Source organism: Acartia tonsa, chromosome 1, assembly GCF_053477335.1.
Source record: "Acartia tonsa isolate MP-2025a chromosome 1, ASM5347733v1, whole genome shotgun sequence".
Lineage (NCBI taxonomy): Eukaryota > Metazoa > Arthropoda > Copepoda > Calanoida > Acartiidae > Acartia > Acartia tonsa.
The window spans coordinates 44,433,911-44,461,009 of NC_137260.1; the positions used below are offsets into that span (position 1 = coordinate 44,433,911).

The window sequence follows — 27,099 nt, forward strand, 5'->3', positions numbered from 1 at the left end:
TAAAATCTCTTGGTGTATACCGTCCTCTATAGGCTATCTTTATAGGTAAATAATAAATCACTGAAGAGCCTAACTCCAATAAAATTAATGAATCGCGTTAGGGATTTCACATTCATTAAAATAATTTCTTGATTAAGGCACTTTTTATGTAAGGGGGGGAAATAAGGTGACTTTAGTATTTCGCAGGGATCATAAGGGATAAGACAATAATGGACGATAAATTGATTTACATCGCCAATTATGGTAAATAACATTACCAGTTTTGTAGATTAAAATCATTGATTGAAAAGTTTGGACACCAACCATTCAAGGTTTAATAAAAGTATCCAAAGTTTTTAATCCAGTGAATAAGAAAACCTGTTTGAAAACTTTGGGTACCTGTGTAATAAACAGAATTATATTCCCTTCTTCCCTGGTATGAAGATGGGTAAAACCTTGGGTATGTGTATGCGTGTGACTGTGTGTGTGTTTGTTATATGTGTTGTGTAAAATGTAATAAATAAGTAGAAAGCCACTGTAAAGTTGAAAAACCTTCATTAATGGCCCCATGCAAAGGTTTATACCCCTTCTCCTTTCTTCATCTTAAAAATCTTGGAAAACCCCCACCTTTTTGTCCCATGGAAGAAGAGAATATAATACATTCAGGGTTTCTTTTAATCTGTATACACGTTTCCATATAACACAGGAAAATTTCACTGTATTCTTACTATTGGGGTAAAAAGTCCTATTGTCCTATCCCTCGGTAACTATCCTTTCCCCAAATCCTCCTTTATGAACCAGGCCGTTTATTACACTAGTCCCCAAAGTTTTTATAATAACGTTTTCGTATTCGTCGACTTAATTACTTTGGGGACTTTCATTGAATTTTGATTGATTGGTTCATTCAGTAGAGTGTCCAACCAATAATTGTAAACTACAATTGGGGTAATTTTGTGTATCATCATTGGGGATGTACATCAATTTGTCGGACATTGAATTATCCCTTTAGATCCCTGTTTATCAACACTATTTTAGAACCCTTGGTGCTTTTGTTTGTGATTGTGTGGGTGTGTGTGTGTGTTTGTACGTGTGTATGTAAGAGCCTGCTGGCAGGTTGACCGGCCTCCCTGGCTGTACCTGGCTGGCTGGGTGGGTATGCATGAGTTTCTATGTGCCAGTAATCAGGTATACCGCGCACCTATACAACCCAAACACACAAGAACCTTAAAGGTAATTATAATTTTTACCTTTTGAAACCATGTAATAAACAAATCTTTACAAAAGATATTTAAGAATCCTTATTATAATCAAAAAAAAATAAAGCTAAAGCTTAATAGCCAAATTTTCTTAAAACTTACAAATATATTATTACATATACATATATATATGCAAGTGTACACAAAAATCTTTGAGAAAGCTTTGTGTGTTTTTATATGCAATGCTTTTTAAGTTTTACTTCTTGTGTGGTTTTTTTAACAGCGTGTTATTTACAGGATATATTTTCCTTGTGAAATATTTTAATGATAAAAAATCCTTAGTTGTATATTGTAAATAACAGTTAAATTTATTTGTGATAAAAAATATGTAAGTATCCTATCATATAAGGTATTATTTAAAGGGTTTTATTTTTGAAGCTTAAGTTATCAACAACTACTGAACCGATTGAGCTCTCTTTTTAATGGAATCTTTACACAGGTCCCGTTATGAGTTTAGGCTATTTCATTTTTAGATTTAAGTCCCTTTCTGCCCCTTGAATACAGAGCCCCTAGATGCTAGGACCGCATCCGCTAGTATACCAAAAAAATTTGAAATAGAAAACGATTAGAAAACTTGATTTTTATGGTATGGTTTTATTTATTCTATATATCCAATTAGTGACTTCGCCCCTTACCTCTGAGGTCTCCGTATTTGAAGAGGTAGAGAGGGGTAAAAAAAAGATTAAAATCATCTAAAGACATTAATCTGAAAAAAGAATTGCCTAAAACCAACAAAGGGCCTATGTATAGCTTACATAATATAGAGAACCCAATCGGTTCAGTAGTTATTGAATCTGAGGCTTCAGAGAGAAAAAACCTTATTCTTTATATAAAAGAATAAAACATATTTATGCGAACTTCGCAACTAATGTAAGTATACTATCCTTGTTTCACCAAAGTATTTATCCAGCTGCGCAACTTTGAAAATATTTTGGTTTTTGTGTTCTTGGTTTTAATTTCCCGAGTATGGAAAAATCCATTTCCCAGAATCCTTGCAAATGAGATGGTGCTAAATGAAATCAGGGATCTAAAGGGATAAGACAATGGCCGATAAATTGATGCATATCACTAATGATAATTGTATACAAAAATAGCCTTTCTGTAGATTACAACTAGTAGTTAAAACGTTTGTACACTCAACTTAATGAACCAACCACTTAAAAATCAATATGTGTCTGCAAAGTTGTAAGGCAATGAATAAAAAAACGTTACTATAAAACTTTGGGGACTAGTGTAATAAACAGCCAAATGTCCCTTAAATGCAAGTGGATTAAGTTTCTTTGAGACTTTTTCTATTTAAATTTTTTTCTAATCATTACTTTTAAGCGCAGCTTTTCAATTATTATAGTAGGTCTATCTGTCTATAACGGATGGCTTTAGTCGTTGTTTGGTCATGTCAGGAGTTTTCCTATCGATTTCAAACTTTGCATATTGATTACTGCAACTGTTCAATACAATTTTTAGACAGCGTAACAACATTATATAATCAAAAAATGACAAACTCATTTATAAGGTAGCTCCTCTGATTGCAAAGTTTATATATAGAATGTAAAACCATAAACTTGAATAAAGATACTTTCCTTGACAATGTAAGCAAAAAAAGTTTGATAAACATTTATTTCTGACACTCTCTAATGGAATATTGGTTTCTGTGATGGAATTAAAGAAACCTTTCTTGATTAATTTTAAACCTATCTATATCAATGTGTTAATGTTAAAGTATACTAGCTAGTATGCTAGTATAGCTCACCTAAATATTTGGTTTTCGTGTAAATCAACTTTTAACAAGTTGCCTTAATTATCCATTATATGCCAGTAAAAAATTAGTTGGGCGGGTTTGGAATATTAATTTAAATTGTATTTTAATAGCATCAATGTTTTTTTTTGTACTTATAACTTTTACTTAACACCTTTGAAAGTGTAGTTTAGAGTAGTATAAAAAGCAATCATCTTTCTAAATAAAAACCAGTATATTTTCTAATGTTTTAGTACAAAAAATGGCGAATAAAAAGTATTTTCTCGTATTCATTCGAATCCGGTGGATAGGAACCGGTTCTCATCCATACGAAAAAACTATGTCTAGCATCGTATTATATCCAGCTTTCTACGAATATAGAAATGTACAATCATAAGATTAAAACTAGTTTTTTTAGCCGGTGACTTCGTCACCTCGGGGCTAAAAAAACTAGTTTTAATCTCATAATTGTACATTCTATATCCGCGGAAAGCCGTTTATAATACGATGCGAGAAATAACTATTAATTCTTAAACCACTCATTTCTTTTGTATTTTATATCTTGTAATTTTTGGGCGGGAGAGTTTCTTTATTTGAATCTTTACATTCCTTGCATATTTGTTAAATTATGCTTGAATTTTATTCTTATGACAAAGAGATAGGATGTATGCCCGTCTCTGTGTCGGTCTGTCTGTCTGTCCTTGTCAAAGAATTCTCTGGATGATTTTTTTTCTTCTTTTCAGGAAAGATTGACACTTGTCCCGTGATTGTTTTATTTTATTCTTTTCAATAAGGAGGGGATATATCAACTATATAATTATTTTAAAATTTTCATTTAATAAATAAACAAACTAACAACCCAATGAGTTGCTATGTGTTCTTATTCGTTGGCTTAACAACTTTGGGGACTTTTATTAAATTTTGATTGGTTGGTTCATTTAGTGTCCAAACGTTTCAACTTCTAATTGTAATCTACAGACGGGGCAATTTGTGTATCATCATTGGGGATCAACATCAATTTATCGGCCATTGTCTTATCCCTTTAGATCCCTGTTTAATGTATTAAAAGTTTAAGAAATGCCAATATTAATATTAATTGGCATGGTTCTGTAAATATTTTTTACCCCTAGCTAAGAAAAATATATTTGTTTACATGTTGTTTTTATAAAATACCATAATTGCAATTATGCATTAACATTATTTGTAGCGCAGCTACCATATAGCTAGGGTAGGTTAGTATGTCCTTGCAATGGATATAGAATATACGTTAATATTATGTAAGGTGAAAAATTGTCATTCAGGTTGCAAACATGAACATTGCTTATTAGTAAGTTCGTTTATCAAGTATTTAGGAGGGGAGGGGATTGGGTAAAGAGGGTGGATAGGGGGTATCGTTTATTAACCAGCTACAAGTTTAATTTTATCTAAGTACATAATAATCTGGTGTAAGATCCAAGTAATTATAAATCTATTGTCATTGCTAGCTTGATATTTTTAATCGGGGGTGGAAAATTTATCACTTATTGCCCTCTTCTTCCATTCAAAAAAAATTGTTAATTCAACAATTTGGTTCAAATTAAAGTTTAATAAAACTTTTGATAAACCTTAAATACAAATTCTGTTATCATAATTATATTAAATATGTGTCATAAATTTATCAACAATTTGTTAGATACCATTTGATATGCTTTTTGAAAAAAAATGCATATAATTTTTTATATTACTTTTTCTAAAAATAAAATTTTATTTTATATTTGTTTGGTCCCAGGGACTTTCAAAACAATGGTTTCTATAAAGTTTGTCTGTCTGTCAGTCCCACTCAATTTAATTTTCCATTTCTTCGGCGATATTAATTGGCTTAAAATATTCTTTCATTTCAAGAGGGCATAAGTTTTCATGAGAGCTAATCTTGTTTTGGAATTTATTTTGTATAATTACAATAAAATATATAAAATTCTAAATTGAAGGGCTACAATGTTTTGAAGTTAACTTAAGAATCTTGCTAATCAATTAGGTTCTACTAATTTTCAGGGAAGTTTCATCTGGTCGTCATTCATTTTTTCTTCTTCTTTTGCATTTGGATTGGCTATTGATTAGAGTTAGAAATTTTAGAATATCTTTGCTCCAAATTACATACATTCGTCATATTACAGAAACTAATGTATATTGGTTTTCCATTTTTTGTTATCTCTCCAGCCAAATGTTGCCGAACCTTTTAATGGTATTGTCAATGATATTGATAAGCAAGCAAGCATTTTACAATGGATATAGAATACATGGATATATTGACAGGGTGAAAATTTTCGTCAATTTAGCTTGCTAATATGGACCCTAATTATTGGTCAGTTCGATTATACAGTAGGATAGGTGCGGATGGAATAACGGGCTTGAATGGGGAAGGATAAACCGTTATTTTAGCAAGCTGAAAGTATCACTTTATTAGAGTACATAAGTATGTGGTGCAACATTCATGTAATTATATATCAATTGATGTAGTCTTATCAAATGGTAAACATGTCTAGGAGAACTGTGACTGTATGAATCAGTTTACCATATTACAACCACTCTACACCACCATGCAGTGTGCTGTGCAATTCTCTTATCAATATACTATTATTTTTTGTTTTTAGTGATATTCATTTGTACAGTTTAGTTATTATTATATTATTATCACATGTTTATTTAGCTGGTTTAGATTTTAAAACTATTTTCAGTAAGGATTAGAACTGGTAGTACTAAAAAATCATGTAGAGCATCGTATTTCGGACAATTTTTCACGAAAAATAAATTATAAATCATAAAATTAAGACCAGTTTCGTTAGTCATGGCCTTCGGCCCCTCAGGGCTAAAAAACTGGATTTAATTTAAAATGTTTCTTTTTAATATCCGCGGATAAGAACATAAAATAATATAAAGACTCAAATCTAATAGGAATGAAATGCACCACATCCACTCCAGGGCCTTTATATAGCTTTCTTGAAAAATTTGTTTTTCTGAGCTGGATCTTTAAATCATTTTAGTGGTGAGCCAGATCGGGGTGAGCCAACTTTCCACCAATGAGAGCACAGCATTTTATGAAATGCCGCGCTGTGATTGGCTGAAATTCGGCTCACCATGATCTGGCTCACCACTAAAATGATTTAAAGATCCAGCTCTGGTTTGCGAGACCTTAACGGACAAAAAAACTTACCACTTTATATATGTTAGGATCATAGGATAAATAAAATAATTATCCGTTAAATTGTAATTGGTGAATGATCTTTTTAAACCCGAGGCTTTTCTGTAACTAGGGCAGGTTCGTTATCCGTAACTTTGGTTAAATATGTTAGCAAAGCAACTTTACAATGTTTTTTTTCCGCTTGGTTTTGTGAAATATTGATCCCTAGAACGATTAGGCTGAGAATCTCGTTTGGTTACCTTACATTTAATGTCCGTTTGTCTGCCCGTCTGATTTGTCAAGCTTCGCATTAATAGATGTTGTCATCCTTATTCTTTATACATATGTACGCTAGCCAGAAATGGTGGTGGCTCTAAAATTGTTCTTAAATGGTACTACAAAATATTATAAATTCTTGTCATTTTGTAGTGTTGCTATTAAAGGACGCCTGCAAGAAATAACACGCTTTAACTGCTGAAAGACTGCCACAAGAAGACCCAATACCCCAAATTATAAGCCTTCAGCTTCAATAACAAAAAAGTTCTAGGCATTTCAAAATAGCATTTTATGTACAATGGAATTTTTGAAAGATTTCCAATGCTCATAAAAGAAAAAACAATATTAAATTACGTTGCCTAGACATAAAATTATAACCTTATCTTTGTCAGAAACTTAGATTGCCTGTAACTGATTACATTTTTACAATAAAAACACCACATTTCATAGTCAAAATCTATGAAAAAAATTCGATTTAAATTGCATTTTTAAACGAAAATCATAGCGGAAACAAAGGGGTAAACTAATACAAGCTTAGCTGTGATTGGTTGTTAAGCTGATTCAGCCTTCTGATTGGCTACAGTACATTCGGTACAACGCAAGTAAAACTTAATTTTTTTTAATGATTTTGACTATAAAAATGGGTATTTTTATTGTAAAAATATAATTAGTTACTGGAAACCTAAATTTATGACAAAAATAAGCTTATAATTTTGTTTCTAGGCCACGTAGTTTAATTTTAAAGTTTTGAACATGAGCATTGCAATTCTTTCAAAATTTCCATTGTACATAAAATGTCATTTTAAAATGCCTAGAACTTTTTTGTTATAGAAGCTGAAGGCTTCAAATTTGGGGTATTTGGTCTACTTGTGGCAGTCTTTCAGCAGTTAAAGCGTGGTATTTCTTGCATGCTTCCTTTAATAATGATATATTTTTATTCGTATGTCTGTCACTCTGTCAAAGCAAGTTATAAATAAAAGCTAAAAATCGACTTTTAGTATAAAAGTAGCTTACTATTCGATCAATGCAAAATGCCTGTTTACGCTTTTGAATAATTTTAGACATATTTGTTCCATTTGACAGCAATAAAATCGAGAAATTAATTTTTTAAATTGAAAAGAATATAAACAATAACCATGTTTTTTTTGTAATTTTGAGGAACCATTGTTTTAGCCTAAAAATCCCAGCAAGGGTGATAAAGGGGCCAGGATACTAAAAATGGGAGAAATAAAGGTTTTTGGAGCCAATTTTAGACCTTGGTTTTGTCGGAGGGGTGTGAGGGGAGAGAGAATGGAGGGAAGGAGGTTTGGATAAGGAAATGTAATGAGGGGGGGGGGGAGTGCAAATAGGGTCAGTTAAGAAATAAGGGTGGTTGATAAATGGGGTTAATGGTATTTAGGAAAGAAGATAAGAATGATGGGGGGGGGGGGGGGGCTGAGGGGTATACAACGCAACGGAGAAGCTTGATTTGACTTTCCAAGAATGTGAGAGGTATCATATTTCAACTAAATTTCAAACAAAAATCTATATATTATCATCTTTAAAAATTACCATTTTTTGGTATTGGAATATAACAAAGTAGCTGGAAGAATGTTTATATGTGTTTAAAAAAAAAATACTTTACAGAAATTAACAGAAAAGTGTAGTATTGGTTTTGGGTAGGCATATTTTAGGATGGGTCCCCGCCTTTTTTTTTTTAGAGAAATGGCAACAGACGCCTGTCCCCCCTATATTTTGTAATAAAAACAGAACTAATTTTTTTTATATCTTTCTGGAAATAAGTGTTAGTTCAATTTGGATTTATTTGACAATAAAATTAAAAATGATTTTGATTAATTTTATTTCCTTATCAGCAAAGGGACATTTTAGACCGGAGAAATTTTGTAAACAAAATCAGCTGTTTACTTTACTTGCAAACTTTTGTTGTCGACCTTTTTAGTTTAATATTTTCTTGGTTAAAAATGGATCTAAAGTTAGAAAGGCAAGTTTTTATCCCAGCTACGTTTTTTTTACCTAAAACAAAGAAGTGCCTCATATTGAATGTATTTTGAAATTCGGATAAATTCTGTAAATATTTGCGCCTTAAGTTTTTGTGAGTTAAAATTGCATATGTTGAATTTATAAGGATGTACAAACTAGAGATAGGGCCATGCATTGTGCCAATGGATGTAAAATATACCTGGATATTATGACAGTGGAAAAATTGTTTAATAAGGTTGCTTGCATGACTATCATTTATTGGTCAGTTGGTTAATCTAGAAGGAGAGTAATGGATGGGATAAAGGGCGTGGATGCAGGGGTATCGTTATTTTAGCCCGAGAGTTTTTTTATTAGGGAACATGAAAATATGGTATAACATCCAATTAATAATATATCTATTATCAAGCCTCTTTGGCACAGCCTAGCAGCTCATTTGGATATAATACATATGTGTACAGTCAACTACATCCAGATTTAATTCTGGTGTATTTATTAATGTATAGAGCCATGCGCCTGCCAGCCACACACTCACACACATGGACATACAGACAGACAAACGTACAAATTTTTAAGATACATATGTGTGCCAATTGAATCAGGAAAGGAGGGGACATTGGGCTGTTTATTACACTAGTCTCCAAAGTTTTAAAATAACGTTTTTTTATTCGTTGGCTTGTCAACTTTGGTAACTTTTTTTGAATTTGATTGGTTGGTTTATTAAGATGAGTGTCCAAACGTTTCAACCATTAATTGTAATCTACAGAAGGGGTAATTTTTTATATCATCATTGAGGATGTACATCAAATAATCGGTCAATGTTTTATCCCTTTAAATCCCTGTGTGTTCCCTCTCTCTATGTATAATATGTGTTGTTGTATTACAGTAATTGTGTCATGAATTGCCTTGAATTTATCATGTGAGCCTGTGAGGTTTAATGGCTCCGTTCGGTCGTCTCTCCTCTGCCTCTCCTTCTCCGACGGAGAATATTTGGGGAGGAGGAGTGGGTACGTAAAGGCACTTGATGTTATGCAAGAAGGAGGTACATGTACTTATACCAGATGGGGAGAGGGAGGGTGGTGAGTTAAAATTCAATTGAAGCACTAAAATGGCGAGCTTATGTGTTTGTCAGATTTTTTATATGTGTGTGTGTGTTTTGAGGGGTTTTTATATGTGCAATTGAGAAAATGTGAGAAAGGGCAGCTAGAGCCAGGGCTAGAGCTAGAGAGAGTTATTGCAACGGAGGAAAGGAAAGAGATAGAAAACCTCTCTAAGAAACCAGTCCTCTCCGTGAGTTGTAGCCATAATTGTACATGTGGCATGGACGGACGGACAACACATCACCCAGCATGGAAAATGGGCGTGAGAAGTGGGAAACAAAATGTGGGAGGAGGATTTTGGGGTGAGCTAGGCATTTTATAGGACCAAAAGAAAAAGAGAAAGAGAGAGGTTTTTATACTGGATATAGAAAATATGTGGATATTATGGCAGGTGAAAAGTTGTCGTCAATTTGGGTTGCCAACATAAAACTCGTATATTGGTCAGTTCATTAATCTAGTAGGAGAGGAGAGAATGGGGTAAAGGGAGTTATTTTAGCTCGCTGCGAGTTTCTTTTCATTAGAGAACATGAAAATCTGGTTTAACATCCTTTTAATAATATATCCATTGGGTTTATCTTGTAGTTAGGGAAAGGAATTGCTTTTATGCCCCTTCTCCCCCTTCTTCTCTAACTTGTATCCCCCCAACTTGTTGCGCTGTCTGCTAAGTGTATGTGTGGTATACCCTCCCCCTTCCCTTACTCTCCTTTAACATATGTGCCCCTACCTCATAAAAAGGGAAACAAGACTGGTCGGAGACAGAAAAGGGAAGCAGAGGTTATAGATAATGGGAGGAAATGTATTAATAGGGGAGACGGGGGGGGGGGGGGGGGCTGAGCTAACCTAGCACCTTCGTCGGAGACACAGAAAAACCACAAAAACCTAGTTTTGTACAGGGCTCCCAGAGTAGTGCATTTGGGCACCCTTTTTTACAAAAGGTAGTGCATTTGGAATTAAAACTCCCTTCACCCCCTCCCTTTTAATTTTCCCCCCTTCCCTTTTTCCTTTCCCCTCCCCCACAAATTTACAAAAGGTGGTGCATTTCCATTTTCAAATCTGGGACCCTTGGTTTTGTATTTGTTTCATTTTCTTTTTCGCATCAGAGGAGGGAGGGGCTGCTTGCTACACTTGTGATTAACTAAACAAACAATAACAAAATAAGGTAAAGAGTTTGAATATTTTAGTTGAAGTTGATAAAACCATTTCATGATACCAGAAACCAATATCTACACTTTGGCTTTTGGTATAAGGCTCTATGTAATTTTAATTATTGAATAAAATGGCAACTTACTTCGATTGTTTTACTCAAAATTTAATATGAATTTGGTCTATGGGGAGGGAAAGTTTAAATTAATGTACAACCATTTATACACTTAATATTAACTACCTATTAAATGAAAAATTTTATCAGTAAACGTCATATTTGCTGTTCATAAGTAGAACTTAATTGTTTAATGACCAGTGCAGTGTACATATAATTCATAGAAATTTAATATTAAGATTTTAGACCGTCTAAAAATATTATAATTAAACCAAGTGTTTTAATAAGTTTTATTCTGTGTATTTAACGTGTAATCTTGTATATATTAAACTATTATAAATGAATGCTTAAAGAAAAGTAAACAGAATAATGTAGTTATCTTAAAATTTTCTTATCTTTGGAGTTCATTTCTTTATTAATTTTCAATAACTTAAATTACCGTATTTGAATTGGTAATTAAAGAGTTTTGATAATATAAAATTAAACTTATTATGAAGCTACTTCATTTTATTAAAATACATAAATTACAAAACATAAATGGATCATGGAAAGAAAACGAAGTAGGGGGGCTCTAACCCTGCGGGACAATCATTAACATTTACCTAACCTATAATAACCAATCAAAAGCTACTGTGAAAATTTGACGAAACCCGCTACTTCGTTTTCTTTCCATGATCCCACATAAAAAATATAGCACACATTATCTAAAAAAGTAAATCTTTACTGTATATTACTTTTCTGTTTTTTTTTTGTAAAAATTGTCCTAATATTTTGATAAAAAATCTAAATTATTATAGTACATTTAATTAATTGAATAAATAATATTATTCATTTATTATATTCTATTGAAATGATATTCTACCAGCTATGGTTCAGTTTTTCACAGGTGTTTTACATCTTTTACATCGATCCATAATATCAATTGTAATACAATGAAAAAAAAAGCATGACATACAACTTTAAATCATATTATATCCTCGATTTATTCACATTTTGATGAAAAAAGTTTTTATTTTTAGTAAAGTCCTTTTTTTTGATTTAGGTTATTTTGCAGTAAAAATTATTTTCCATAATTAGGGATGTAAGGATAGGTTAACAAAGAAAGATTATTTCTTCAATAGTTAAATTTTCTAATATTAAAATACTACAAAAATTTGTATTTGATGTTGTTAAAATTAAGACCTAAAGAGAGGGTACCCACATTTTTATAACCACGTAATCTTATTCGTTGACTCCAAAATAAAAAATTGTGGGTAGTTTTGATTAACTGGTTCCAGACTAATATGTAGTGTCAAAACATTTGAACCAATGATTTTTATAAATAAAAGGGCTAACCTTATTAAGGATTTATATAAATTTACCGTCCATTGTCAGATCCTTACTTGGTCCATATGTTGTGCACATGCAATTCTGTATGGTAGGAACTTAATCCATGAATATTGCACCTGTAATATGAATTTATAATATACTTGCCTTTAATAATAATTATTCCATGTTGGTTGTATGATGAAACCCTGAGTTAGATCTAATTACTGCAGGTGTAACCTGATACCAGAACCTAGCAGGCAGCAATACTGCCTACCTAGGCATACACACACACACATACACACAAGCCATTGTATGGTTACACTTAATCCTTCCTTAGTTGTTTTTCTTTGTAAAAAGTATAATCTTATTATTAGTATTCAATATTCACAACATTTTGCATGGATTTGCATGGTTTAGCCAGGAAGTTGCTCAAAAAAGTTTGAGGGGTTAAATTTCGTAATCTGGTAGGCTTAGGATTTTTACGCAGCTTCTCTAAAATTGAAGTTAGTATGGCTACACTTCTTTGTGTTATCCTTATTGTTTTTTCTCCTTGACTTTTAAAACTCAACTTTGTATTGTTTTTGCCCCCCCCCCCCCTGAACTGTCTAAATGGGGCTTTTCCACAAGATTAATCACTGCCCCCATCCCCCAGAATTTTGCAATAAATTTAAACAAGGGGGGTTTAGTTTTATTTATAACCCCTGCGGGGTTTATACGTGCGTTGCCCTAACGTGCTGCGGGGCTACCCAGTACCAAAAACAATCTAACCTAACCTGCTCCAAAGAAATAAACAAACAAACGCAAATATTACCCTCCCCCCCAATCTCGTTTTTTAAAATTATTTCTAATATATGGGGGGGGGGGGTGCAGTGATCAACAGGCACTTTTAGGGAAACCTCTGTCTAAATGAATAATGGTGTAAATATATTGCTTACAAAGAGATGATGAGCTATGCTAAGCTTGCTGTGTGTGTATGTTGTTAATCTAGGTCATGCTCTATTTCAAGTGTTAAGTATGGTTCATATTTACTAAGCAAGGCAAACTGCTGCTTCAAAATAAAACGTAATAGAAAAATAGAGGAGTACTTATTTTAACTCGTTTAATACTTTTTAGCTCGACTTTTTACTGCTAGAATACTTTTAATTTATTTTCCGAAATTTTGCTTCGGTAGGTTTTTTATTTATATTTCTTTTCTCCATTTATTTTACTTTTCTCCGTTTATTTTACTACGTCTATTGTATGCTCTCAGAGTATATCAGGCCCCTCTTCTTACAAACATTTAACGCAATAATAATAATATATCAATTTACTCAACAAGTACATATAGTGCTTGGCTTCACGTACACTAAATTTTGGATTTCTCAAATAATTAATGATTTGGGGGGGAATATCATTATGTTTTTTTGGGGGGGGAAAGAGTTATTTGGTTTTTGAATAATAATATCCAACATTAAGATGTATATCATGAAAATACATAAATGACAACAAAATATTATGAAAATGTGGGAAAAAATTTATTTTCTCAAGTTGATGTTTGTCGCGTTGAAAATGCTGATGGTATCAATTAAATATTGGACCCACATAGTTTTTCAGTCAAGAATTATGTTAACAATTATTCCCCAATGGGCTACTCCCCCCCCCCCCCCCCCCCAATGATTATTATCAAAATTTTGAACACGCTTCCCAATTCCACAAGTGGCTGTGGCATATTATATTTGAAGCATCATGATATTGGAAAAATTAGTTGATGTAAATATTTAGTAAACTGGTTTATTTATTATGTTGTGTGTGTGTGTTTATGTGTGATATGATACCCAGTCTTAAACTGTTTTTAACCTATTTTTAAAACATATATCAAAAATATACTATGACACCAGTAGAATTAAACTGCAGAGCCTAAATTTGAATTAAGTCCCCAATAAACTTTTTTGAGGGGATTTAAAAATTAATTTTACTGTTGCTGTGGTCTTTTTTGATCAGAGCAAAAGGTCTTTTTTTATTTGGGTAAAATTCGTAGCTTTTAGAGTGGTTTGCTTCATATATATAGTATTCTGGTATAGAGTAAAATTAGGCCTTTTGATTTCATCTAAATTAATTCATTAAAAACTTAATTCTTTACAATATATCAATGAATTAACTTTATCGTGCTTGTTTTCCATCACTTATTTAAAACACAAAAAAATTGGCTGTAAAGGGTTAAATAGTGAAAGATGACAACAAACGTTTACGCAATACAACAAATTTTTTTTTGTCACATATACAAATATGATAAAATATAAGATTATTCAAACTTATCTTTTTAAATGTTTTTAAAAAGCATGTATCTTTTATGTGTATAGTTTTCATTCTTTTCATTTTAATTAAATAAAAATTATTTAACTACATTGGAAATAAGTTACTTTGTGAAAACACTCTTTTTTTAATTGTAAAAAACTGAAATGAAACGAGACTTTTAATTGGTTCAGACTTCAGAATAATATGTTTTATTTTAATGTTAAATTTCTTCTATATAAATTATTGTTTTAGAAAAAAATTATTTGCATCGAACAGAGTAGAGTTTTTATTATTGTATTGATATAATCTGAATCACATCAAATTGTTCTGTAAGAAACAATTTAACCCCAAACTAAAAAATGCTTTTGCTTCCATCAAAATGATCACAGCAACATATAAAATTGATTTTTAAATCCCCCCAAAAAAGTTTATTGGGTACTTAATTCAAATTTGGGCTCTGCAGTCTGATTCTACTGGTGTCATAGTATATTTTTAAAATATGATAAAAAAATAGGTTAAAAACAGTTTAAGGGATAAGATAATGTAGGATAAACTGATAATTGATGTACATACCTAATCATTATAAAATTACCCCTACTGTAGAAAAGTTTTGTATAGGGTATTCAAAAGTATCCAAAGTTTTTCAGCTAACCAATTAGAAACATTGATTATAATACTTTGGGTACCAGTGTAATTTATAGCTATTGTCCCTTCCCTCCCTGCTGTGATACCAGAGACAAACTAAAATTTATGTATCTTTTAGATTATACATATATGAGGAGGACACATATGTGTGCTTCATAATGTACAATCTCTTCCGCACATTTTATATATATTTTTATCATCAACCCCCCCCCCAAAAAAAAAAAAATAATTGATTTTTATTGTGCTGTCTTTTTGCAAATATGAAATGCGTTTGTGAATATACATCCAACTTTTAATATAATAATAAATAATTATTCCATTTTATTTTTTATCCAAGTTTCACTTTATTTTATTAAACAACCTATAAATTCCAGTATGGCTTCGAAACCGATTAATATCCGCTGGAATAGAACCGATTTTTCAGCCATACTGAAAACTTACGTAATTGCTTTGGTAGAATAAGAAAATATTAAAATAATCCAAAAGTTTAGAAGAATTGGTGAAAAAAAGGCCATGACGCATTATCTTTTGTATAATTTACAAGATAATCTTATAAGAAATTTTCCTCTGAAAAGTTGCCCTTTGTACTTGACTAATTTGGGTTCTTGGATTTTATATTCTAGATAACATATGTGGAGTTTTATCTACGTACTTTAAGTCATCCAATTTTAATGAATAGATCTCCTATTTAAAAGATTATTATACGTAAATTTAGCAAAATCAAACCCCCCCCCCCCTAATTTAATATTTTTGGATATTTTTAAAAAGTTTACAAATGTATTGTACATTTGTTGAAAAAGATTTATTTTGAACCTTGATACTAACATATGGATTTGAAGATCCACATAAGCAAGATATTAAGCTTGTATAATATAGGGGGGCACATGTCTTATATGCTTTACAGAGACATATTAGGGGGGGGGCTGATGGGGGATATAAGCCAAGTATTAACAAAGAAAGTCAAAGAATTTTAGGTTCTCTCGGAGTGAAGGTTTTATTTATGCATATGTACATTAAGTATATACATAGGAGGGTATGAGGGGGGGATGGATAGAGAGATAAATAAATGAATATTGTTTAATAGACAGTAATGTGTAGGGGGGGGGGGGTGGAGTGAAGGTGTGAATATGACTTTAAAAAAGGGGTGGAGGAAGGATGAGAAAGCCAGGTGTTTAAATTTTGGTTATCATTTCAACTTTCCCCCCCTCTTTTATTTCCTACAAAAAAATCTTTATATTTAAAGATTTAGAGCATCTGTATATTGAAAGCAGGGAGGGAGGGGACATTGGGCTGTTTATTACACTAGTCCCTAAAGTATTTTACTTATTCGATTAATAACCCTGGGGAATTATGATTGGTTGGTTTAAAAAGTTGAGTGTTAAAACGTTTCGGTAACTAATTGTTATCTTCAGAAGGAAAAATTTTGCGTATCATAATTGGGGATGTAAATCAGTTTATCTGCCATTGTTTTATCCCTTTAGATCCCTGCAGTGTAAGACAAATAAATGAGCCTTTACAACATTTTAATGCTTCATATATTTTCAGATACTATCTCTCATCGCTGGTCCAGGCGCGGCTGTAACAAAATAACAAACAAAGCCCTCACATAAAATTACACTTTGATGCCCAAAAATTTACAAAAGAAACTTTGCCCCACACGTGACAACTAACCTATCCTGTGTGCCACAAGCCAACCGGAAGAGGGGGAGGCAGAGCCCAGGATGTCGAGCTCCCCGACCTCGCAGATGTCGCAGGAGTACTGCCTGAAATGGAACAACCACCAGACGACCATCATCAACGTGATGGACACCCTGCTCGAGGAGGAGAGCCTGGTGGATGTGACTCTGTCCGCGGAGGGTCAGCTCATCAGGGCCCATAGGATTATTCTCTCCGCCTGTTCTCCCTACTTTAGGGTAAGTTACATTTATATAAACTTTTTGTTTCCCTTATGATCAAAGGAGACAATGTATTGTACAAAAAGTCTTATAAACTTGTCCTACCATTAGTTAGCTTTAAATTCTTGGGATTGGGGGGAGGGGGTTTTAGATTTGGATTTAACTAAGAAACATTTTCTAAAATATTTCTATAATAATCTAGTCTTTCAATGAGAAGTATCATTTTGTTATAATTATGAGGGCGGTGGGGATTAATCCACCATTAACCTATTCCTATTTCCCTGCTTGTGATCTATTTCATGTAACAGCAACACTTTTACACATTAAAGACAAATCAATAATTTGGTAAAATTGGGATTTTTTTTTTACTAGCATAAATCAATGAAATACACTCACACATATTGAGTTTAATATCGCATGTTTGTATGTTATATTAAACACAAAAATATAATCCTTTAGATGATAATATGAAAATAGAACAAAATGTCCTTGAATTGAAAATATGTATCCGCTTCCTGGACAAACAATTTTATCTAAATTCCACAACCTGTAGCTAGCTAGCATCATATATATACAGAGAGAAAGTTATTTTATTATTGTCATAATATAGGAAATAGGAAGTACTTTTGGTATTTTAATATTTTTATACAGCTTTATATACTTCCGTCTTTGCTTCCGACCAAGAGAAAGTTTTTATTAATATGGTATTCTTTTATTAAATAAAATTTTTGTTTGTACCTTAAAATCTCGCGAACTACTGAATCGATTCAATATCTCCATTTTTCAGTTTCACATAGCTCACGGGAGCTTTAAGGCAACTGTATTTTACTAACATTAGGTCTTTGGCCGGTTTTCGGCTATTTTTCTATCCCTTTACATAACATATGTGCTAGGAGCGCAGTCACCAGTTAAAGAAAACATTTTCATAAATATGATAAAATATCATTGTTCTGTTGGAATGGATTAGCATAATGGTGATATTTTTTTTAGAAAAATTACCATTTTGACTGACCCTATCTCATGTTAATTGACACTAAGGCTAGAAATTTGATATCTTTGCTAAGTTTAAATGGTTAGAATAGGGTTGGTCTTAAAATAAATTGATAAAATTATATTTTTCCGTAAGTCTTAAATAAGAGGTCAATAAGAAGTATTTAGGTATATTGTCATAAATATTTTACTTATGTTAATAAAATCTTTTTCATAGAAATATCCCTTAAAATTCAAAGCATAGTTGTAAACACGCATAATCCATATTCTAAAGTTGAGCCAAGTTGCATACATGCTACACGTACTTTTCTAAAGTAAACAAAACCTTATCAAATTGGCATTAAAATAAATAAGGATTGAACCCGCGTTCTAGTTTTTTTTTTAACGATCAACATATGTATTTAACAAGGGTTATTTTAATGATCCCCTTCGGGGGGGGGGGGGGGGGGAGGGGGCGTACCATAGACTCATATGAAACTTCTGGAAAAATAAAACTCGCCGGGACAAACAACTTTGGAGATCTTTTATAAACAGACATTTTATTAGAGGATTGAAAATCATAAATGGAAATTTTATTATTTTGATTTTAAAATGTAAATAGAATGAATAAGGTTCAAAGACCACAATCCTAACACCTCGCTACTTTTCATTTGCCTCAGCAGAGAGATAAGAAAATTTTATTAAATCCATTTTATGTAACAGGTTCAATAGGATTAATATTTGATTCAAAGGGGGGGGGCGAAAGTGACACTTTTTGAAACCAAAACTAAAAGTCAAAGGAACTCAACTAAAAAAAAGAGTTACAGGTCTGACATTTTGCATGGCAGTTGCTTTAAAGGGGTACAATATGGAACTGTGAAGAAACGGCGGCGCAACCGCCGAAAACCGCCGAGAAAAGGCAAAAAAAATTCGGCGGGAAACGGCGGTTTTCGGCGGTTGCGCCGCCGTTTCTTCACAGTTCCATATTGTACCCCTATAAAGCAACTGCCATGCAAAATCTCAGACCTGTAACTCTTTTTTTAGTTGAGTTCCTTTGTTGACTATTAGTTTTGGTTTCAAAAAGTGTCACTTTCGCCCCCCCCCTTTATATATAAGTAACAGGAAATCTGTCTATGTGTCTTTAGTTTAAGGCGTCACTAATTGGTGGAACGATATGGTTCTTCATTACAGTAAAGCTTCTTATAGGTCCAGGGAAATCTTTGTTTTAGTAGCAAGAAAAGAAAGTGGAGGGGTGAATTACCCACCCGCCCCCCTCCTTCTCTGTAGCTACTATTTTAATTTTTATGACTAGGCTACTTAAAATGTATAATTTTCACATGATCATAAAGTTAAAGGATTAATAACAATTAGAATGAGGACAATAATAGCCCCTATTTCCTTGTTCTAATTTGGCCGTGTCTCATTAATCGGGGTCATAATCCCTTATCCTTCTCCAATTGATCCGTAATTTTTTTTATCGCCTTCTTTATTTCCTGGTTCTTATATTTTCAAATTAAGTTTATATTTTATTTGAGACAGTTTATAGGAAAATTTGAAAAATTATGTAGATCTTCCCCCAAATAATACATTATTGTATTAAATATTCCCCTTTGCTGAAAACTAGATAAGGGTTGTGTAATAACCATCAGATTTTGATGTAGAGTCAATATTTCCCATACTCTGTGTTTAGATTTCACATACATCAATTTTAGATTGGGATAGATTTCTATTATTCTTATTCAAAACTCTCTTTGTAGCACATATGCAAGATTAATAGAGGGGGGGAGGGGGTAATTGCCACTTTTCAAATCACTTCAAAAATTCTTGCTAAACACTTTAAATGTTAATCAAATTAACCATTTTCAACATTTCCTCCATTTTCCAACAATATTTAAAGTAAAGCCGAAAAAATACGGGACAGTTCAATATAAAAAAATAACTACATTTTTGAAGACCAAATTCTGTTTAAATCTAAACTTTAAAACCTTTTTTTAATAAGTGAGGCATATAATTAAAATTAAACCTTGGACCAAATTTTTGTCAACCTGCGTCATTAACCTTATTTGTTTTCTACAAATATTGGCTGTCTTCAAGTTTAAATCTTATCTTTCCTCTGCAAGTAGATTACAGCTGAAATTATGCCAACATAAATTTTAAAAATGTACCATGATTCATGGGAAATTATGTCTAGCTTTTTATCTCTCTTCTTGTAATTTTATACATGTAAAGAAAAGGGAGTAAGAAATTGTAAAGATCCATGAATCTAGTTTGACCTGGATATAAACCTTGTGACCAGCCCAGCTACAAGTATGCCTAGCCTAGATGGGTATTTTATATAATAGGTTTCTTAGGAGGAGGGGAGGGGGGCTATAAGAAAAGGAAAGCAGGTTTATGTGCCTTGTTTTGTATGTATTGGCGGACACATCAACCTAGAGCAGCTGCCAGGCTGGCTGGCCTGTTGCATGGATTGGATACCTGGTACACCTTGCTGCCTTTTCATGGGGAATGTAAAATATCAAGAAAAAGGTACCTGGCCTTTGAGATGATAAAAGGGCGTGGGGGGTAAGAATGTCTGCAGCAATTTATGGGGAATAGACAAGTCAAAGGGGAAGATATTAGTGGTCCCTAGGGGGTGACAACCTAGAGAGGGCAACTCTCCCATGTGGGAAGGAAATGGATTAGGTATGGGAGCAGGCAAAAAAGTGGGGGGAGGTGGGGTAAAGGAGGCTCAGACAAGATGCAACTCATGCTAGTTTCTAATAATCTCAACTTTAAAACCAGGGCTTAATATTTACACAAAATGATTTTAATAATAAATCTTAAAATGTATTTATTATAAGTTATTTAACTTTTTCTTTAAAGCATTCTTTTAAAAAAGGATTTATTTTCATTTTCTTGGAAGGTACACCCTTTAATACAAAACCTTAAGGTTGTGAGAGGGGGAAATTGTAAGATAAAGCTAGATAGGTAGATGTACGCAATTTTAAGTTGAAACGCTTGAGAGCGCGTCTCCTCCCAGAGTATACATCGGAGACATGCATGGGGAAAGCATAAGAAAGAATAGATAGATAGGAGGGAAAGAGAGGACTGACTAATGAGTATTTTCCGGCGCAACTTTAGGTAGAATTTAATTTTGCTTATGCCACACAGAACAGCTCCTTTCTCAACCAGGTTAGGGACCTCCGCGCCCCTCATTTACTGACTTTCCCTACTTTTGTATTTATAGAAAAATTGAGAATTTTCATTCACTCCCCTTCTTATCTAATCCAGTCCCTTCCCGTTACAAAAAAGCCAAGTACACCTTCCACTTTTGTTTATTATTCTACCAGTTGAACCTAGTTGACCGGGCCGGGGTTGCGCGGCCTCTACAGAATGATAACTATGTTCCTTTCTCTACCCCACTCCCCTTTTTTTCCTTTTCTCCTTTTCACTGGGCCGCTTTTAATTTTGTACAAACAAAAATATTATGTACAGGAAATCCTTCATTAAAAAAACTTCAAATTGCGCGACTTGAAATATCGATTTCTATTTTGATACAAACTAAACTTAGGTTTCGTGTTTTTTTTTTATTTCTAAAAGGCTGATATTATAAGACCCAATGTATTTATTTTTTATTTTTAGTCCCTGTTCAAATCTACGTACATGTTGGACAAGCATCCTGTTGTTGTCCTGAACGGAGTCGACTTTGACAACCTGAAATCCTTGATAGAGTACATGTACAAGGGAGAGGCCAATGTTCCCCAGCACATGCTGTCATCATTCATACAGACGGCCGAGACTTTACAGGTACGCGGACTTGCCGAGGGTGCCAGCAAACAGAAGCTGGAACGGGTCGCAGAAATGCACTCTTCCCCGCCACCTCTAAACATCCCCAATATTCCTCCACCCCTAAATTCTTTCAAAACAGAAAATGGTCGAAAGAAAAATAACAACATGGTGGACTCAATTTCTGGAGGTATTCTGGCGGCCAGGCTGGCGCACATGGTAGACACACCAGTAACAGCCATGCCCGGTATGTTTGACCTGCACGAACATCTTGCCTTCGCCGCCAGACAGGTCGCACAACACCCACCTCCTACCAAGCGCAAAAAAGTGAACCAATCTCCCATGAAGGCAGGCGAGACAAAAAGTGAAGGTCTTTCTGTGAAAAAAGACTTGCTGTCCAAAAACTCGAAAGTGACTCCCAAATCGCAGAACATCATGAGCTCAGGAAACTCTCTGCTGGCCGCGCCAAACAATAACTATGAATCTGATTCTGACGTGCTGAAGATTGACGAGGATCCGGACAACACAAAGAACGGCGATGATGATGACATTGCTGATAAGGAGAATGGAATGGACAGTGAGGAGGAGGCTATGAGCAATAAGGAGCTTGCTGAAAGAGCAGGTATGTTTTTGCACTTGATGTCCTATCAAAATGCAATTGCTATATGCTTTAAATTATGTTTCTTATAAGGTTAAGCAAGTTATATGGGAGGTGGAGGGGTTGGGGTGGACAAGAACAGATCATGTTACCAAACTCTTCTCTGAAGTTGAAGAATTTTAAACAATCTTTTATTGTTCTATCACTGTAGACTCGATAGTCGACAAGTTGCATAAATTATGAATTCAAAGTAGATCTGCCGAAAAGCATTGATTTTTAAGGATTAAATTGTAAAAATATATTCCTCATTTTAGTGCCAGCAATTGGATTTATCAACCCCTGGACAGGCGAGGAGATGGGAGCAAACGAAGATGAGGATTCAATTACAGGTAGAAAATTCATATCCATATACCTGTCCAGAATTCTGATCGAGGAAGAAAACGAAGTAGTGGGTTTCGCCGTATTTTCACGGAAGCTTTTCCTCTATTTATACCAACTGCAAGGGGCTCTAACCCAGCGAGGAAATCATTAAGAATTACCTAAACTCACCTAAAATAAAAAGTATAAAAACGACGAAACCCGCTACTTCGTTTTCTTTCCATGGTCCCAGAATTTTTTAAAGACAAGCATAAAGTTTTGAAAAATAGTATTAATAATAATAAACCTTTGCAGACAAATATTTACTCCCAGATTTAATTGATTTTCTCCCCGCATTTTCTTTTTTTCCCTAAAAGTTTATAAAAATGTTTGTCTCTAAAGCTGTTTTCTACTTGTATTTCTAAATCTTAATGTCCATGTGTTTTTGTTTTTGTGTGCATCTTACTAATAAAACTAACCTCGAGTAAAACAGGAATAGGGACAAAATTAAGTAATTTTAATTGATTTGATTCATGTGAATTTTTGGGTTATTTTCTCCCATTAAACAGTAATGTTTTACATCATGATTCTAACTATTAAAATTTCTTAAAAAGGTCCCAGTCAAAGACCTGTAGCAGTCAAAGGAATGTGATTTAAGTTCACTTTTAAATTTCCTGAATTTTTAAAGAAAATTTCATTACACAGACAAGCTGCCCATTTTTAAGCATTAGGTAGAGGTTTCTAAGTCATTACAAAAATATTTGATATCCTTTTTTTCTTATATCTTACTAAAGTGTAAGAAATGCATTTTTCTGTACAGTTGAATTTTAAATTAGTTAAGATTTTTTAATATTTTTGTGCTCAATTTGTTTGAACTTGTCTAGGACATTTTCTAAAAATAAATTCTTTCTTGCATTTTTTTGTCTGGGCTGTGTAAGGTTTCGTGATTTTTAAGAATGGCTCAAAATTACTAACTCATGTGTGAATCTTTTACATAGAAATAAATTTTTTTAACAAAATCTCATCTATTTAACATTCTTTTAATAAAATTATACGAATCTGCTTTGATGTTTTGTTGATGTTTTTTGTTGTTGTTAGTTGTTTGCAATAGAACTAAGTATATTTTAGAAAAAAATATACTTTTATAAAGGGGACTTTTCATGAATAGTTTTTGTTCGTGAATGGTCCCCTTTTAAATAATAATCTGTGGTCCACACAATCTGAGACAAGAGTTGGATCTAACAGTGAACAGTCTTTTCAATATTTTTTCTGCTTTACAATATCATATTTTTTCATGCTTTTATACAAACAAGACAGCTTTTGGAAATGATTATTTGATTGCAGTTGCAAAAAAATTAAGGAGAAATTTCTCCCCCAGCCATTTAATCTCTTTTAAACAAACACTGTAAAGAGATTTTTAAAAAATGTATTTTACATAAAATTAACTTTTATACTGCGTCCAAATAATCATTTCTTTAAAATTGGCGGGGGAGAGGTAAAACTATGTTTTCAAAGTAATCATATTTTTAAAAAATAATTTTGCTACATATTTTTTTCTATTTTCCTGATTAATTTGATAACATGGTTTATAGGAAAACCCCTAAAGTTGCTCCTGAGACAAGAGAGGAAATTGTCACTTTTTTTCACTTTCTAAACATTTTTTTGCGGGGTTACATTTTTGAGAAAAAAATATTAGTTTTACACAATCTCCCGCCACCAGCAAAAAGTAAAACAATTTGCCATGATATCCAAAAAAAAGACTGTGACAAGATCCTCTCTTGTTTCAGATGGGAGCAGCGTTGGCCCAGAGGGAAGGGGCTGGCCAGCCCCCGCCCCAGGGGGACACAATATCTCTCCTCCCCCGCTACACATACTGTCGGTCAGCGGCGGGGGCGTGAGCTTGACGCCCACGGGTCCAACTAACAACAACAACAACATCAGTCACAGCCCGACCAGTCACGGCGGTGGCGGAGAGTTGGCCTCGCCGACACGGCTGAAGCGGATAACTAACACGGATTCTGTATTTACAATGTGCCAAACGCCGGAGGGCACAAAATTTCAGTGCGCCATGTGTGCGCGAGTCTTTAACCTTAAGTGTACACTGTTACGGCACGTACGCCACCAACATCAGGGCAGATTCGTACCTCATCCGTGTAAAACTTGCGGCCAAATATTTAAGCGGACGGACCACCTGAAGGTCCATATGAAAAAGATTCACAACGTGATATTACCCAACACAATGACTAATCACACCTCCAACTCTAGTCCTCTTGTTAATACTGTTTAAGATAATTTATTGCTCAATTTAGAAATTAGATGCTCAAGAAATTGTAAATTAATTTGCTCATAATTATTATTTATTTGCTCAAAATGCAATGCTTGTTGAAAATCGTAACCTTAGTGATTTAAATAGAACTAGTCAGTTAATTGTTATGTTTATAGATGATATTTACCTAGTCTTCTTAATAATTAAATTATTTTCAATTATCAGATGGTGTGGGACCAACCTTTCCATCGCTGGACAACTCCCTAAGCTCACTCCGGCTGGACATATCCGCGGATAAATCCGGCATGGGCAATAACAGCCTGATGGCCGGTGGCACACCAGGCCAGGACGGCAAGGATCCGGTGACGAACAAGTACGCCTGCCAGCGGTGTGGCCGCTCCTACCTGCACCAGGCCACCCTGGTCCGCCATCAGAGGTATGAGTGCGGCATAACAGCCTCGTATCCTTGCAGGCTTTGCGGAAGGAAGTTCAAACGTAGGGATGTCCTGAAAGGACACATGGAAAAGTGTATGAACAAGACCACGGCTGCTCTGACAACGTCTAGTCCTATGGTAACCTCCAGCAGTCCTCTGTTAACCTCCAGCAGTCCGCTGCATGGAGCAAGCAGTCCGTTGGCCCCTACTTCAGTACCATCCATGCCGTCAATTTCTCCATTTCCAGGTCTCATGCACTGACCTCAACTATAGAATAGAATAATAAAACGTTATATATTTAATAATTATGTATGTATCAACTAATTGTAATTTATGTAATATTCTTTACCGACATGTCTTAGTGGGCCATTATATATTTTAAAAACTAAAATTTATTTTGTTAAATTTCTCCGTTAATGGTCTTTAAAAACCCAAATTATGCCACAAACAAGGCTTTCAACAATCAAAAATGTATAAAAATTGAAATTAGTCTCTAAAAATATGTAAATATTACAATTATGTGATCATTGGTAAACCTTTATGTGCCTTGTTAAAATTTTTGTACAAAAGCATGTTCCTATATAGATTATTTTTATCATGTAAAAATAAGAGTTGTTGACCTGACAATCATTTTTGTAAGGAAAACTGTTCTCTGTGAATGCTGAACAATTGGTGCCATTTTGTTGAAAGTTTCCAAAAATGTACTTATATTTTTTTGAAACTCATTTTTGTAAAGTTTCCACCTGTATAGAATTATGTATAATTTGTAACTAAATTTATAAACGACTGAATATTGAATTTAAACAAAGAAAATGTACAAAAAAAAACAGAAATTTCAACTTTTTCATATTTTCCTAAAAAATATTTGTAAATTTTCCAATACCAAATAAAATCAATTCTCATTAATTTATACCAAGCATTTTAGTTTTGTTTTCTAACAGTTATTTCACTATTATTTAAAATGAATTATATTAGAACCTAATGCAATACTATGTATGATTTATAATATGTAATAATGTATATTATTGTAAATACTATCGGCATTATTAGAGCTATATGGTTTTATATATAAAAATTAATATAAAAATCTATTTCTTTATATGTGAACCTATAACTCTTAACAAAACTGGATAGAATCCTTTCTTTTGCATTTGGGACACTCATACCTCCTCCCTACACCTAAATTTTAAATTCTTCTGGCACTTTTCCTAACAGAATCACAAAATCTTTTTTTTACGAGGAAGGGGGTGGCTTAAGTGTTACAATTGCAAAATAGGATATTCTGCCCACAACTGCATGGTCTTAGAGCTTTAATATGAAAAGAAATACCAATATAAAAAAAACTTTTTTACGAGTTTTTGAGCTTTAACAACGAATATTATCTCTAAAATAATATCAAAAATAATTTTTTTTATCTTGTTTGTGTTTTTTTTTTTGACACAACATTGGGATAAAGGGCATTACATATTTTTGGCATTTTTCTCGTCTTATAATAACATCCTTCATTTATATTTAATTTATGTTATATATAGTCACTAGTCATATCAAACACAAAAATATTTTTTCAAAAAATAAGCCAAATATAATAATTTTGCAGCTTATATATAAATCAAAATAATGTTTATTATTAATAAATCTTGAACTGATTATTAATTTATGTGCCAGCCTTATTATTATTATTTTTTACATTGTGTTCTTTAGATTATTTTGTGATTTTTGTAAAAATATAAATTTTGTAGTTCAAACTTTTCTTTTCTTTCTTTTCGCAATGCTGAATTATAGTTTTATGGTTTGTCGGTAATGCATTTGATACAGCCCACAAAAAAATGCGAGGGATTTTAAATATAAAC

General features: G+C 33.2%; 1 protein-coding gene across 5 annotated transcripts; it reads left to right on the plus strand.

Moving 5' to 3' along the window:
* The first annotated feature begins 1,160 nt into the window (after positions 1-1,160).
* On the plus strand, positions 1,161-26,994 carry LOC145321237 (uncharacterized). 5 transcript variants are annotated; one of them, XM_080162869.1, is made up of 5 exons: positions 1,161-1,209; positions 16,511-16,878; positions 21,451-22,216; positions 22,507-22,581; positions 25,041-26,994. In XM_080162869.1, the coding sequence occupies exons 2-5, from the start codon at positions 16,687-16,689 to the stop codon at positions 25,508-25,510; spliced, it is 1,503 nt and encodes a 500-aa protein (XP_080018995.1). In that variant the 5' UTR covers positions 1,161-1,209; positions 16,511-16,686; the 3' UTR covers positions 25,511-26,994. The 5 variants fall into 5 exon arrangements, with proteins under 5 accessions (XP_080018995.1, XP_080018994.1, XP_080018991.1 ...); XM_080162868.1 differs by lacking the exon at positions 1,161-1,209 and adding an exon at positions 8,195-8,384; XM_080162865.1 differs by lacking the exon at positions 1,161-1,209 and adding an exon at positions 8,268-8,384 and having other exon boundaries at positions 24,337-26,994.
* The last annotated feature ends 105 nt before the right edge of the window (positions 26,995-27,099 follow it).

Coding starts and splice junctions, on each gene's coding strand:
- LOC145321237 (XM_080162865.1), top strand. CDS start 16,687: ATGTCGAGCTCCCCGACCTCGCAGATGTCGCAGGAGTACTGCCTGAAA. Junction 22,217..22,506: donor GGAGCTTGCTGAAAGAGCAG/GTATGTTTTTGC, acceptor TCCTCATTTTAG/TGCCAGCAATTGGATTTATC. Junction 22,582..24,336: donor AGATGAGGATTCAATTACAG/GTAGAAAATTCA, acceptor CTCTTGTTTCAG/ATGGGAGCAGCGTTGGCCCA.